Source organism: Haliotis cracherodii, unplaced genomic scaffold (genome assembly GCF_022045235.1).
Source record: "Haliotis cracherodii isolate W230 unplaced genomic scaffold, xgHalCrac1.p SCAF_1, whole genome shotgun sequence".
Classification (NCBI taxonomy): Eukaryota; Metazoa; Mollusca; class Gastropoda; order Lepetellida; family Haliotidae; genus Haliotis; species Haliotis cracherodii.
In genome coordinates, this window is record NW_027266264.1 from 84,862,271 (window position 1) to 84,877,379 (window position 15,109).

The window sequence follows — 15,109 nt, forward strand, 5'->3', positions numbered from 1 at the left end:
CTTGCAGCGCATTGCAGACAGGAAACATTCAGCAAGAAAGTAAACGATGCGCGGAGTTAAGTAGAGGAAATCAACTGTCTTTGTTTTCATGTGTTCGCTCAAGGTATATATTCGTTATTAATACACTGGCACGATTATGATATAATGCAAATGGTATATGAATTTGTGAGACACACTGATTTATTGATTTTATGGTGAAATATTCTTTTTATGTCAGCTGTTATCAGTGTCCCGTGACTATAATGAGGTAATAGCCCAGAAGATCCACGGAGTTAAATTTGACAAATGGAAATCCCACACGGCATTGATCTTTTGTGTTTGTATATGAGTCATATTCACGTTCACGAGGCGACTTCTGACCCCGTAGATGCTGATATTTTGCATGTTTGGCACATGTCAGTCAGTTCAGACGTGTGATACTGTTTAGGTGGTATCCCGAAGCGAAAACAGCTGACAGGTTTATTAAGTTTAAGGAATGGAGGAAGCAGAACATTCGAGGTATTTACATATATATTTATATGTACATGTTTTGTTGGCATTAGCCCGATAGGTATGGTATATATAATAAGTCACACATCAAGAAACAATTACCTACATATGTATAAACGTCTCTGTGTCCAGTGGATCGAAGACGTGCATGTTTCTGGCCCCACGGCAAATATTTGGTGCTTTGATCTCCAGCGTGTCGTGAATGATGGTGTGAAGATGGATTTGCTTAGCATTAAATTGAACACACTCTGCAGTTGTAGAATGTGGCTGTGACCATTAAAATATGTGACAGACATATCTCTCTCTCTCTCCTCACTCTCTCCTCTCTCTCTCTCTCTCTCTCTCTCCTCTCTCTCTCTCTCTCTCCTCTCTCTCTCTCTCTCTCTCTCTCTCTCTCCCTCTGCTTGTCGTGAGAGGCAACTAACAGGATCGGATGATAAGACTCGCTGACTTGGTTCATGCATGTCATCATATCCCAATTGTGTAGATCGATGCTCATGATGTAAATCACTGGTTTGTCTGGTCTTGATTTTTTACAAAGCCCAGTCATGTAGCTGGAATATTGCTGAGTGCAGCATTAAACAACAACCAATCACCTAACCACACCAACCAACCAACCAACTAAATCCCATCCCCCCACCCACTCACTCACTCACTCACTCACTCACTCCCACTGTTCTGTTTGCAGGGTCTGCTGGGTAGAGCGTAGGCCACAGCAGGGGAGGATGGAATGTGACCAGCTGGACTCGCTGGAGGGGTGGGTGGCTATCAAGGAGAGTCCATTCGCAGACCACCTGCTCCCCCCTCGTATGACATTCCTTGTGGCATGGAATGATGTAGAGAAAAAGGTGGCTATATCCTGTCGACTTCGGAGCCGTGTTGCTAGGGATACGGAAGACTGTAAGAGTCGGTCTGGATTGTTTACTTTCCAGGAACTGAAAGGAATCCATGAACTTTTCTGTTTAGTCCATCCTTCATTATGTTCCTTTCTTCCGGAACTACCTGAAATTCCTCAAGGGTTATGGGCCTACGTGTATTATCAGGAAACCCCTGAAAACATTGACAAGCTCTGTGTCCAGCTAGAAGAGTATCTCGCTGTCGCCTTGGAAACTTGTAAAGAAAAGCTTCTGATGTCAACATTATTTGAAGAGCAGAAAGCGGACGATTATTTCGAAAACATTAGTGAGTTCCGTCGTCAAGGTTACGAGGAGCTTGTGCGAAATGCTGAAGAAGAGCTGATGAATTTACAGTTTGAGCGTCAACAATGTGTGACAATGATAGAGATGAAGATGGTTTACGAACTTGAAGATGAAGCGATATTCAAACTTAACATCCATCTGGCTGAGCTGTACAACTATCAACTGCAGCCATTCCTTGACCTTCGAGAAGCTGCACTCACCAAGGTCAAGGAGGCTCGGATGCAGCTGCAGAATGTCAACATCGGTGATCGGGTCAAGAGAGAGTACGCTCACATGTTCAGTGAATGGCAAGGACATTATGAACAAGCACTGAGCACAATTCAGGAAATCTATATCAAATATTATGAGAGAACAAGCAAAATATATGCAGGTTGGTGTTGTAACAGTTTTGTGTAACAGTTCATCAGTACAATGCTTCGACGGTTAACAATAAAAAACAGGCAGGACCGAGTAAGATTAGCATGACAGGTTCTTGTACATAATATGATTTGATTTTTTTAAGATATTAAATGCATTGGTGTTTCAAAATTGTTTGTGTAGCGGCCATAAAATTTCCGAGTCCCTTGATGGGATTCGATCCACGGACCTTCTGATCAGAAGTCGGACGCCTTGTCCACATGACCAAAGAGGTTAACCCTGTCAGCAAGCTGACATCTGTGGGATGACTCTACGCCCTGGCACATATGCATTAGTTTTGTGTGTTCTTTTGTTTTAGATGTGGTATCATCAATGAACAGTGATAAAAAGCAGTTTGGAAAAAGTTCCTTTGATTTGATTGGAGCTGAAAGACTTCTTAGGTAAGTCAGGACTACAATTACATAAATGGACAGTTCTGAATCAGGTGAAACTGGTAAGCTTAGTTCTGTTTGATTGTCCAGCAGATGAAAACTGAACTTCGTAAACATATCAACAAATAGTCATAACATTGAAGAAGTTGTGTTGAGTTTTGAAGTATCAACAAATAGTTGTATTATTGTAGAAATTGTGTTGAGTTTGAAGGTTCAACAAATAGTCATAACATTGTAGAAATTGTGTTGAGTTTTGAAGTATCAACAAATAGTCATAACATTGTAGAAATTGTGTTGAGTTTTGAAGTATCAACAAATAGTCATAACATTGTAGAAATTGTGTTGAGTTTTGAAGTATCAACAAATAGTTGTATCATTGTAGAAATTGTGTTGAGTTTTGAAGGTTCAACAAATAGTTGTAACATTGTAGAAATTGTGTTGAGTTTTGAAGTATCAACAAATAGTTGTATCATTGTAGAAATTGTGTTGAGATTTGAAGGTTTAACAAATAGTTGTATCATTGTAGAAATTGTGTTGAGATTTGAAGGTTGAACAAATAGTTGTATCATTGTAGAAATTGTGTTGAGATTTGAAGGTTCAACAAATAGTTGTATCATTGTAGAAATTGTGTTGAGATTTGAAGGTTTAGCAAATAGTTGTATCATTGTAGAAATTGTGTTGAGATTTGAAGGTTCAACAAATAGCTGTCTGGTGAGTAGTATCAGAGAAATAGTAGCCTGTGTGGCTTGATGTGTCGTCTGTGTTGCGCAGGGTTCAGGAGGATTTCTCGCTGGAGAAGCTGCAGCTGTTGCAGAACAGGAGGAAGCAGATGGTGCAGGAGCGAGACCAGGTGAAGGAACAGGTGAGTCCTCGCTGCTGCCTCATCCTCAACATCCCCTGGGGCAACTCCATGGTCCACAGTAACTTAGCTTGTCGTGAGAGTCGATTAGTGACATACGTGTTGTGGTCAGGCTCTGTGGCTGATAGTGGGTCATCATGACATTCACTCACAGCAACATCTGTTGTCACCACATGGATAAAACTGGCAATAATAGTATCAGTAGCATTGTAACCTGAGATAGAAAGCAAACTCCGAATTGGTTCTACAGCCCTCTGTGTTAGTACTTATTGTCTGTGTTGTCAGATCGCCTGTCTGTATTGTCAGATCGCCTATCTGTATTGTCAGATTGCCTGTATGTATTGTCAAATTTCCTGTCTCTATTGTCAGATTGTGAGTCTGTATTGTCAGCTTGCCTGTCTGTATTGTCAGATCGCCTGTCTGTATTGTCAGATTGCGAGTCTGTATTGTCAGAGTGCCTGTCTGTATTGTCAGATTGTGAGTCTGTATTGTCAGATCGCCTGTCTGTATTGTAAGCTTGCCTGTATGTATTGTCAGCTTGCCTGTCTGTATTGTCAGATCGCCTGTCTGTATTGTCAGATTGCGAGTCTGTATTGTCAGATTGCCTGTCTGTATTTTCAGATTGTGAGTCTGTATTGTCAGCTTGCCTGTCTGTATTGTCAGATCGCCTGTCTGTATTGTCAGATTGCGAGTCTGTATTGTCAGATTGACTTCTGTATTTTCAGATTGTGAGTCTGTATTGTCAGATTGCCTGTCTCTATTGTCAGCTTGCCTGTCTGTATTGCCAGCTTGCCTGTCTGTATTGTCAGATTGCGAGTCTGTATTGTCAGCTTGCCTGTCTGTATTGTCAGATTGAGAGTCTGTATTGTCAGCTTGCCTGTCTGTATTGTCAGATTGCGAGTCTGTATTGTCAGATTGTGAGTCTGTATTTTCAGATCCCCTGTCTGTATTGTCAGATTGCAAGTCTGTATTGTCAGATTGCCTGTCTGTATTGTCAGCTTGCCTGTCGGTATTGTCAGCTTGCCTGTCTGTATTGTCAGATCGCCTGTCTGTATTGTCAGCTTGCATCTCTGTATTGTCAGATTGCGAATCTGTATTGTCAGATTGCGAGTCTGTATTGTCAGATTGTGAGTCTGTATTGTCAGATTGCCTGTCTGTTTTGTCAGCTTAATTGTCTGTATTGTCAGATTGTGAGTCTGTATTGTCAGATTGCGAGTCTGTATTGTCAGATTGCTTGTATGTATTGTCAGATCGCCTATCTGTATTGTCAGATTGCCTGTATGTATTGTCAAATTTCCTGTCTCTATTGTCAGATTGTGAGTCTGTATTGTCAGCTTGCCTGTCTGTATTGTCAGATCGCCTGTCTGTATTGTCAGATTGCGAGTCTGTATTGTCAGAGTGCCTGTCTGTATTGTCAGATTGTGAGTCTGTATTGTCAGATCGCCTGTCTGTATTGTAAGCTTGCCTGTATGTATTGTCAGCTTGCCTGTCTGTATTGTCAGATCGCCTGTCTGTATTGTCAGATTGTGAGTCTGTATTGTCAGATTGCCTGTCTGTATTTTCAGATTGTGAGTCTGTATTGTCAGCTTGCCTGTCTGTATTGTCAGATCGCCTGTCTGTATTGTCAGATTGCGAGTCTGTATTGTCAGATTGACTGTCTGTATTTTCAGATTGTGAGTCTGTATTGTCAGATTGCCTGTCTCTATTGTCAGCTTGCCTGTCTGTATTGCCAGCTTGCCTGTCTGTATTGTCAGATTGCGAGTCTGTATTGTCAGCTTGCCTGTCTGTATTGTCAGATTGAGAGTCTGTATTGTCAGCTTGCCTGTCTGTATTGTCAGATTGCGAGTCTGTATTGTCAGATTGTGAGTCTGTATTTTCAGATCCCCTGTCTGTATTGTCAGATTGCAAGTCTGTATTGTCAGATTGCCTGTCTGTATTGTCAGCTTGCCTGTCGGTATTGTCAGCTTGCCTGTCTGTATTGTCAGATCGCCTGTCTGTATTGTCAGCTTGCATCTCTGTATTGTCAGATTGCGAATCTGTATTGTCAGATTGCGAGTCTGTATTGTCAGATTGTGAGTCTGTATTGTCAGATTGCCTGTCTGTTTTGTCAGCTTAATTGTCTGTATTGTCAGATTGTGAGTCTGTATTGTCAGATTGCGAGTCTGTATTGTCAGATTGCTTGTATGTATTGTTAGATTGCCTGTCTGTATTGTCAGATTGCGAGTCTGTTTTTTCAGATTGCGAGTTTGTATTGTCAGATTGCGAGTCTGTATTGTCAGATTGCCTGTCTGTATTGTCAGATTGCGAGTCTGTATTGTCAGATTGCGAGTCTGTATTGTCAGCCTGCCTGTCTGTATTGTCAGCTTGCCTGTATGTATTGTTAGATTGCCTGTCTGTATTGTCAGATTGCCTGTCTGTATTGTCAGCTTGCCTGTCTGTATTGTCAGATTGCGAATCTGTATTGTCAGATTGCGAGTCTGTATTGTCAGCTTGCCTGTCTGTATTGTTAGATTGCCTGTCTGTATTGTTAGATTGCCTGTCTGTATTGTCAGCTTGCCTGTCTGTATTGTCATACTTGCCTGTCTGTATTGTCAGATTGAGAGTCTGTGTTGTCAGATTGCGAGTGTGGAGGAGTCGTCGCGGGCGCTGCAGCAGGTGGAACGGCTGGAGCGGCAGGTGATGGAGTGGCAGGAGAAGGTGTTCAGCATCCAGATGCAGGTCCTGGAGGAGGAGGAGGCTCTCATTATGACACAGATGGCTGCAAGGACTCGTCAGATTACAGGTGAGTCACAGATGGCTGCAAGGACTCGTCAGATTACAGGTGACTGCAAGGACTCGTCAGATTACAGGTGAGTCAAAGGTGACTGCAAGGACTCGTCAGATTACAGGTGAGTCAAAGGTGACTGCAAGGCCTCGTCAGATTACAGGTGAGTCACTGGTGACTGCCAGGACTCGTCAGATTACAGGTAAAAGGACCAGTACTAAGAGCAATAACATAATAATGCAGGATAATTTTGATCCTAAAGTAGGTTTTCATCTCTTGCACATTTGATAAATACAATAGTTCTCCTAATGTTCTACTTGTTACATCATCTCTGTGCCTCAGCTGCTGAGCAGGAGCAGGTGTTTTACGACGCGGTGGAGGACGCGAGCCTCATCGACCCCTCCCTGTACAGCCCCGAGGACGACATGGAAGAGACAGTCCACGGAAAGATTGATCCCTCCATACTGCAACTGAAGGCAAAACGGGCGGACATACAGAAACGCAGGACAAATCTACGTAGACGGAAGGTGAAGCATTGTTACTGCACTCATGTGTTGCATGTTGCTTGTGACACTGAGTACATCCTGGCAATGTCACCCTGGCAATGTGATCCTGGCAATGTCATTGTCACCCTGGCAATATTGGGTTCATCAACACAGTAGTTCTTGCAATTTCCTTCTAAATATACTCTTCAAAAAAAAGAAACTTGACACTGACTTTCAAAATGTAATATAATGTGATTGTTTCAAAATAGGACACAGAAACCATAATTGAAACACTGTTTGAAGATCAATGTTCACAATGTTCAAAACATTAATCATGTCACCTAGACAGACACATGTACACGAGTGTGGTCACGGAGGTGTCGCAGACGGATGTATCGATCTTGTGCTTGGGTTGTCACCCTTGGTCTTCCTGACCTTGGTCTGTCGTCAACTCTGTTGGTGTTGTTGTATCGGGTCCACAGTGCGGAGATTGTCTGTCTGGATACGCCAAAGTATCTGGCCACTTCTTGCTGATTTGCTCATGAATGGCGTTGTTCCGTTCAGCTGCATTCAGTCTTGGCATTCTGTCACCGCCTCTACTGCCGTTATAAGGACTGTTTGAACAGCCATTGATGTGGATTTTTATACCCATTCAGCAGGGGGGTCTGCATGCCTAAATGCAGGATCCTGTGCTGCACGTTTTTTACAGGCGATTGCGTTTGGATGAAGCTGTAAAATTGATCCCCAAACGCTACGTTTATGTGCTTTGCATGTGTTTTCGCGAATTATAGACACATCATCTTTCTGTTTGACTTTTTTGGTTCTCATTTAATGTAATTATTTTAGATATTTGGCAAAAAGTGGTTTTACATCTATGTCAAGTTTCCTTTTTTGAAGAGTATATAATACAACAGATCTAATATTCATTATTTATCCTCAGAAATCTTTTTTGTTTGTTTCCATGATATTTCTAGGAGCATTTGCTGTAGGTGGAAGAAACATTTTTCATATCACACTAGGGTAGGGCTTGGACTGTGAGGTTTGGAGAGACCTTTTGGTTGTAAATTAGGTGTGCTAGTTCAGTCCCCGAGGTAGTCCTGCACCTTGACTGTTGAATAGATGTATTTTATGAAAACAAAATTAGATTTATGTAAAAAGCAAATCTTGCCAGCTCTAGCCGGCTCTGTTCCACAGTTATGTCATCTTGGGGAGAGGAGCGGTTGAAATAGTGACTGGTATTTTAGTCAGCATCAGGAAAATTATTTGTTTTCATTTTAGAAGAGAGAAATGTATTTTGTAATAAAAGCTTTCATGTGTTAGTCTAGTCCCAGAGGGCGACGACGATGATGATGATGATGTCTGACATCCTTCTGCAAAGCAACTAACTACTATCTAGAAACATCCTTGACCAGCTACTGAGGTTGCTAGTCCATCAGAACAAATAGTTCTTCAAAGGCATAGAGGCACATGTTATTTCTAACACTGACCTGAACTGGTGTTGCAGGCAGCAGTGGAGGCCCAGAGGAACAAGAAGTTGAATCATCAGAAGGAGACAGTGGACAAAGTCAAGCACCACCATGGACCACAGATGGTGAGTCCCCTGTCGACCCTGTAGATAGTGAGTCCCCTGTCCATCCTGTAGATAGTGAGTCCCCTGTCGACCCTGTAGATAGTGAGTCCCCTGTCCATCCTGTAGATAGTGAGTCCCCAGTCGACCCTGGAGATAGTGAGTCACCTGTCCGTCCTGTAGATAGTAAGTCACCTGTCCGTCCTGTAGGAGCCTGTCTGTCCTGAAGATATTAAGTCACCTGTCCGTCCTGTAGATAGTGAGTCCCCTGTCCATCCTGTAAATAGTGAGTCCCCTGTCCATCCTGTAGATAGTGAGTCACCTGTCCGTCCTGTAGATAGTGAGTCACCTGTCCGTCCTGTAAATAGTGAGTCCCCTGTCCATCCTGTAGATAGTGAGTCACCTGTCGACCCTGTAGACAGTGAGTCACCTGTCCGTCCTGTAGATAGTGAGTCACCTGTCCGTCCTGGAGAAAGTGAGTCACCTGTCCGTCCTGTAGATAGTAAGTCACCTGTCCCTCCTGTAGGGGCCTGTCCGTCCTGAAGATATTAAGTCACCTGTCCGTCCTGTAGATAGTGAGTCCCCTGTCCATCCTGCAGGGGCCTGTCCGTCCTGTAGGGGCCTGTCCATCCTGTAGATAGTGAGTCACCTGTCCATCCTGTAAATAGTGAGTCCCCTGTCCGTCCTGTAGGGGCCTGTCCATCCTGTAGATAGTGAGTCCCCTGTCTGTCCTGTAGGAGCCTATCCATCCTGTAGGGGCCTGTCCATCTTGTAGATAGGGAGTAACCTGTCCATCTTGTAGATAGGGAGTAACCTGTCCATCTTGTAGATAGGGAGTAACCTGTCCATCTTGTAGATAGGGAGTAACCTGTCCATCTTGTAGATAGGGAGTAACCTGTCCATCTTGTAGATAGGGAGTAACCTGTCCGTCCTGTAGGAGCCTGTCCGTCCTGTAGGGGCCTGTCCATCCTGTAGATAGGGAGCAACCTCACCATCTTGTAGATAGGGAGTAACCTGTCCATCTTGTAGATAGGGAGTAACCTGTCCGTCCTGTAGGAGCCCGTCCGTCCTGTAGGGGCCTGTCCATCCTGTAGATAGTTAGTAACCTGTCCATCTTGTAGATAGTGAGTAACCTGTCCATCTTGTAGATAGGGAGTAACCTGTCCATCTTGTAGATAGGGAGTAACCTGTCCGTGCTGTAGGGGCCTGTCCATCCTGTAGGGTCCTGTAGATAGTTAGTCACCTGTCCGTCCTGTAGATAGTGAGTCACCTGTCCGTCCTGTAGATAGTGAGTCACCTGTCCGTCCTGTAGATAGTTAGTAACCTGTCCGTCCTGTAGATAGTGCGTCATCTGTCCGTCCTGTAGATAGTGAGTCACCTGTCCGTCCTGTAGATAGTGAGTCACCTGTCCATCCTGTAGATAGTGAGTCACTTGTCCGTCCTGTAGATAGTGAGTCACCTGCCTGTCCTGTAGATAGTGAGTCACCTGTCTATCCTGTAGGGGCCTGTCCGTCCTGTAGGGGCCTGTCCACCAAAAGACTCACTCAGTGTCCCGGCAGACCGTGAGTCTTTTGGCATGCGGTTAGTCTTGTGTGAGGTTGTTAGTCTTCTTGTACACTGTGAGTCTTTTGGTGGACTGACGTGTCTCTTCTGGCAGACTGAACCTTCTGGCTCACTGAGTCTTATGTGCCTCATGCCTGTGAAACATTCTCCTGGGTTTCATTTGGTAACTGCATTACATTGGTTGCTCCATCCTAAAACTGCCACATTGTGTTTTAGCTGGAATACTGTCCACAACTGTGTTAAAGCCAACTCACACGAAATGATTGAATTAAGAAAGAAAGCAAATATTCCTAGACTGAGGACTATTGTCAGTATTTGTATTCAAATGTGTGGGGAAATATTTCAGAAACGAGACCTGAGGAAAGATGAAGAAGACAGAAAGACAGATTTTATTCAAGAAGAAAGGAAGAAAACAATTGATAGACTCAAATCCTACAAAGTCGTGAGTCAAAATACTTTTCATGAATACATATTTATGGAATACTCTGAACATGATTCTCATTGTCCATTATTAGTTATCTAATGATGCTCAGAGCAATTAATAATTATCTAATGATGCTCAGACCAGTTAATTTGTTTTATCAACTTGGTGTAAAAGTACAGCAAAAGCACTTTTTAATTCCATTAACATGATTCACAGGAAATACTAATATTTTATTTTTGTAGAATTTCTGTTCGTATTAAGACGGTCCATATGTTCTAATTAAAACTGTAACCAAGGTATCAAATACATGTGACATACTTCCAGATAAATACCAATTAAATATACATAATAGATAGAGGACGAGGCCAGTACTTTATCGGAGTATTAACTATGAAGTACTGGCACATGTTCTCTATCTGTCTTAGAGCACAGCAAATGCTTGAGTCCCAGGAACTATACAATGCAGATCCACCAACTCCACCATTAACATCTGAAGCAGATTGCACAAAGCAGATTGCACAATTTTCATACAGATTGTATGGTTCATGCAGTCAGGAGTTTGTTGTTTAGGGCATGCTGAAATGTTGACGTTTCACGAAGCACGAGAGTTTCCAGCCTGGAAGCTGTATACTTGCCTCTACTTTAACAGCGTATATGTACTCCACCTGACCAAAATAGTGACCACCCACTGGACGAAAGTATTTGCCTGTGTTCCTAATGTGTATAAGTGCTATTTCCTCTAGTGCCATAATATCAAACCTGTGACTTGCTTCCAGAAATACCCGACACCTGCAACGATAAAGCCACCACGATACCAACCACCAAGTCAGAGGAAAGGATCGTTATGCGGTAACGATATGCCCTCCCTCCAAGTAAGGTCAAGGGGAGGCAACTCCCTCGCCAGTTATAAAGGTTCTCCCCGACCAACACCCCGTGAGAGGAAGAAGTTTGTGAGGCCCGCGGTTGCCAAGGACACCACTGACTCAGGTGTCACAATCTTCGTTAATGGCCAGACTCTAACAGGATCCATGTTGGAAGCAGAAGATACAACCATGTCGGTGCCACCTCCAAGTGGTCCCCCACCCCCACCACCTGGTGGCCACCCTCCGCCCCCACCCCCACCCCCACCTCCACCCCCGCTCCCGACAGGTGCCCCTCCCCCACTCGCTGGTGCTGGTTTGCAGGGGTCGTCTCCCTTTGGTAACCTGGAGGAAGCACGGAACAGACTGAAGAAGTCGTCTGCCACGGAGGAGAATACGTCTGACCAGTCATCCGGGGGACCCCCCTCAGTGCAGTCCCTTTTGGCTGGCAAGAATAAGCTAAAGCCTTTGGTGGAGAGACCAGAGACACCACGGTCAGGTCAGTAACAGTTCAACAGGATCAGATGCACAAAATCTCTTTCATATCATCACCATCCTCAAACCAAGACATAAAAATTTAAGGATAAATCCAACTCAAGTCTGGAATGATTTAGAAAGTCTTAATAGCCTTAGCTGTTGGAAATAAAGCATTGCTTTTGGCTCCATTTGTTATATATTTTTTATTTCGTAAACATATATTTTAAAATAACATAACTTTATTTCTGGCAATCATATTGCACCTCACAGATCACTTCCATTTTCTTCCAACAAAATGGCGGCACCCAGTCAAAATTTATATTGTGATAAAATGGTTCTTACTTTGGGAAGTGCATCAAATCAGGTGATCACTTTGAATGTTGACTCGTTAGGGCAGCCAAAATATTACTCCATCATTCAAGGATGGAAACTGGACTTTCATAGTCAGTTAACTCCCTTGCCTCAGGAAGATGTGTTGATTAGTGACAATGTCCTCTGTACTAGTCAATAGCATCATTCACTCACAGCCATCATCTCCTTGACAGATCCACTGGGAGACATATTTGGCATGATCAAGAAGGGCATTAAGCTTCGGCCGGTGCGGCTTGGGGAGGGGGAGGACATGCCGTCTCTGGTCAGCCGACTCCCCAGTGAAGACCATCTGCAGATGCTGAAGAACAGACTGACCAAGATCAACCAGATGACCCACGGCAGTTCCCCGGAGAGAGACGACAGCGATGACAACAGCTTTGACGACTAACTGCCAATTGTTTTTTTATGAATGATATTTGATTTTAAGACAGGTATTTCATTGTCACATCACCAAAATGAGAAATAATTATTTCAACATAGACAGGAATCATTGTGTCACAAATGTTATTGTTTTGTGTTGTCTTGTTTACTTTAATTGTGATAGTAATTTATATATATCCATATAATGCAGGTTTTAGGTACATGTACTAGTCAGTTATTGTTAGATATGATGTAATGTTGCCTATTTATTATGGTTTTGTTCTGAGAGTAGTTTCCAATGTTCTTTAAGCCTTTCATGTCACTTGATTTTCAGAATATGTATATGCCCTAGCCATATTGTTCTGTTGAAGCATGGTATGTAGGATGGAAGATGAGTATGAGCATTTCTGAGAGAAACGTATCCCTCCCTCATCTGTGTTCAGTTGCTGAAATTTGTCACCAGATTGCGGTAAAAGAATATATATTGTTCTGTAGGGCTGGACTGTGTCCCCAGTTATGAAATGTTGGTCGGTGGATCCATAGACCATAAAAAATGAGTATTGTTTTATGCCTCTTTTAGCACCTATCATGGCGGGGACGCCAAAATGGGCGTCAGACATTGTACCCATGTAGGGAATAGAAACTGGGTCTTCGGCATGAAAGTGGATGCTTTAACCACCGAGCTACCCCATCATCCCCATTAAATGAAAAGTAAACACCTTGTTAGTTTCTACACTGAAGTGTAAGTGGCTTGCTTCACTTAGAGCTTCTGCATTACAGAAAAGACTTGGACAAAGGGTAAGTAATGTGGTTCAGGGACTGCAAGGCAGACTGAGTTCCGCAAGTTCTTTATGATCACTTCACTGTAGAATTATCTAAGCAGAGAGTTTGGACTACTGTACACATTTAATAAGCCCCGACTAATGAAGACCACCCGATGGTTCAACTGGCCAGAACACTATAGCATAAACTGCTAAAACATCTCCGCTGATCAACACACAATATACCATATAATGTATTAATGTATTTATTCTTGAATAAATAATTCATCAGGTTTCGTATATGGTGTATGTTAGTGTTTTTGTCATCTCTCTGCTGCGTATATGTTTTCATGCTATAAGATGACACTGTGAGGCAGTTTAGTGATCACTGGAGTATAATTCCAGGCAAGTACCCACATCAAGAAACTTCAAACAGTTCCCATTCAAATCAGCTCTTCTTTTCATTCTTCCTCGTTGAGTGAAGTGTGAAAGGTCACCTGATGCAAGCTACAGAGGGGTTGGCTGTTATCAGTTTTTCTTATCAGGCAGGTGTTTTTTGTATAAATGTATGTGTGTGTATGAATTAGCCGTCAACTCAAGGAACGCCACTCCCTTATAGCATTGATTGCTGGTCTCATTCTGGGCTTCTATTTTCAAGAAAAAAGTTTGATGAATGTGTGAATGATTAATAATGACAAAACAAGAGTTTGCCACTAACGTGGCTATATCCCCCGCCCCTGTTGCAGAATTCATGACATTATCAAATCTAAACAAACCCTAACCTTTTTTAACCGAGGTGGAACTTGTCATAGTCCATCTTGTTGCCATGGAAACGTTAAAAATTTCTTAAATTTCTAAATAGCAAAAGGCACCAGTTCAGCATGTACCTGACAGACCTGCAAAGTTTCATAAAACAATATTGAATGGTTTATGAGTTATGCTCCAGAAACGAACCCTACCCTCACAGAACCTAAGTCCATCTTATTGCCATGGAATAGTAAAAAATAAAAATTTCTAAAATTTCTAAATAGAAAAAGACCCCAGTTCAGCATGTACTTGACAGACCTGCAAAGTTTCATGAAAAAATATTGAACGGTTTCTGAGTTATGCTCCGGATCGAAACGCTTGTTTCTATATCCCCTGCCAACTTTGTTGGGTGGGGGATAACGTGGCATACCAAATAGTCAGTACAAATAATGTTATGTCCCATTGTCACTTACAAACCCAAACTGTTCTTCTCTCATGAACTTCATGCACATTGATACCTGTATGGATTATTCCATAGTGCTTATTTAGAAAGAATTGAGTTGCAAGGTGTGTTCAGTTATCAAATTTTTTAGATTCTTTCCGACCCAATACTGTGAGCCATTAGACAGTGTGTGGGGGAACAAGCTGAACAGAGATTACTGATCTGTCAGTCGAAGGGGTTAACCTAAGCCATTTTCCATGACGCTGCTGCTAAGCCTTTGAAGACATCTGTTTGTTTCAAGTTTGGGGCAGCAGATAGCCTGGTGTTGAAGTGTTGGCTTGATGATTGTTTGTTGTTTAACGCCGCACTCAGCAATATTCCAGCTATATGCCGGCAGTCTGTAAACATTCGAGTCTGGTATGAAATGTCGTAGACAAGGGTTTGAATCCCCATCTGGATTGGATAAAATTCATCCCAGAAAGGTGTCCCTGTCAGCTTATGTCCCAAATAGTGCCCAAACCAGCATACACATAAACCCAAGCATCAGTTAGAGCGCAAGACAAGTATTTGACTGTCACTGTTGCTGCACTTGTGTTTCTGATCTTGACACACATCCCTGCTGGCTAGGACCAGAATCTTAGTAAGGTAGGTTACAATACAGTATGAGACAAGAACGCTTTACCGCTGACATAGTATTTGTTTCTTTGTGTGACACTGCACACGCGTGCACGCACGCACGCACAGTGATCAATATTGAGAGCAACACTTTCACAACCTAGTAACAGTCTTGACAGCCTGATCCATGGGTCTCCCCTTTACTCATTCTAACCCAGACATTAAGGAAACATTTCTGTATCAAAAAGAAGTCAATAGTAGCCCAAAAAACCCATTACAGATTGATTCAGTTATAGAAACAGTGGAGAGGAGACAACTGATCTGAATCCCAGCTGAA

General features: G+C 42.8%; 2 protein-coding genes across 3 annotated transcripts; one reads left to right on the forward strand and one right to left on the reverse strand.

The window, feature by feature from the left end:
- Window positions 1–13,253, forward strand: LOC139450561 (junction-mediating and -regulatory protein-like). 2 transcript variants are annotated; one of them, XM_071232435.1, is made up of 10 exons: window positions 1–103; window positions 1,178–2,058; window positions 2,404–2,485; window positions 3,248–3,338; window positions 5,952–6,117; window positions 6,442–6,626; window positions 8,089–8,175; window positions 10,061–10,156; window positions 10,915–11,497; window positions 12,021–13,253. In XM_071232435.1, exons 2-10 carry the CDS (start codon window positions 1,215–1,217, stop codon window positions 12,233–12,235), a joined length of 2,349 nt encoding a protein of 782 aa, XP_071088536.1. In that variant the 5' UTR covers window positions 1–103; window positions 1,178–1,214; the 3' UTR covers window positions 12,236–13,253. The 2 variants fall into 2 exon arrangements, with proteins under 2 accessions (XP_071088536.1, XP_071088454.1); XM_071232353.1 differs by lacking the exon at window positions 1–103 and adding an exon at window positions 149–498.
- On the reverse strand, window positions 3,534–5,908 carry LOC139474444 (Kruppel-like factor 18). Its single transcript, XM_071257474.1, has 5 exons — window positions 5,767–5,908; window positions 5,460–5,539; window positions 4,822–5,371; window positions 4,514–4,594; window positions 3,534–4,216 (listed from the first exon to the last, which is right to left on the reverse strand). Exons 1-5 carry the CDS (start codon window positions 5,906–5,908, stop codon window positions 3,534–3,536), a joined length of 1,536 nt encoding a protein of 511 aa, XP_071113575.1.
- Window positions 13,254–15,109: the final 1,856 nt, after the last annotated feature.

What these genes read in the sequence shown, in the direction of transcription:
- LOC139450561 (XM_071232353.1), top strand. Translation starts at nt 476, where the DNA reads ATGGAGGAAGCAGAACATTCGAG. An exon ending in AACAAGCAAAATATATGCAG is followed by an intron (nt 2,059 to 2,403) that starts GTTGGTGTTGTA and finishes CTTTTGTTTTAG; the next exon opens with ATGTGGTATCATCAATGAAC. An exon ending in CAAATCTACGTAGACGGAAG is followed by an intron (nt 6,627 to 8,088) that starts GTGAAGCATTGT and finishes CTGGTGTTGCAG; the next exon opens with GCAGCAGTGGAGGCCCAGAG.
- LOC139474444 (XM_071257474.1), bottom strand. Translation starts at nt 5,908, where the DNA reads ATGACAATACAGACAGGCAAGCTGACAATACAGACAGGCAATCTAACA. An exon ending in CAGACTCACAATCTGACAAT is followed by an intron (nt 5,372 to 5,459) that starts ACAGACAATTAA and finishes CTGACAATACAG; the next exon opens with ATTCGCAATCTGACAATACA. An exon ending in CGATCTGACAATACAGACAG is followed by an intron (nt 4,595 to 4,821) that starts GCAAGCTGACAA and finishes CTGACAATACAG; the next exon opens with ATAGGCGATCTGACAATACA.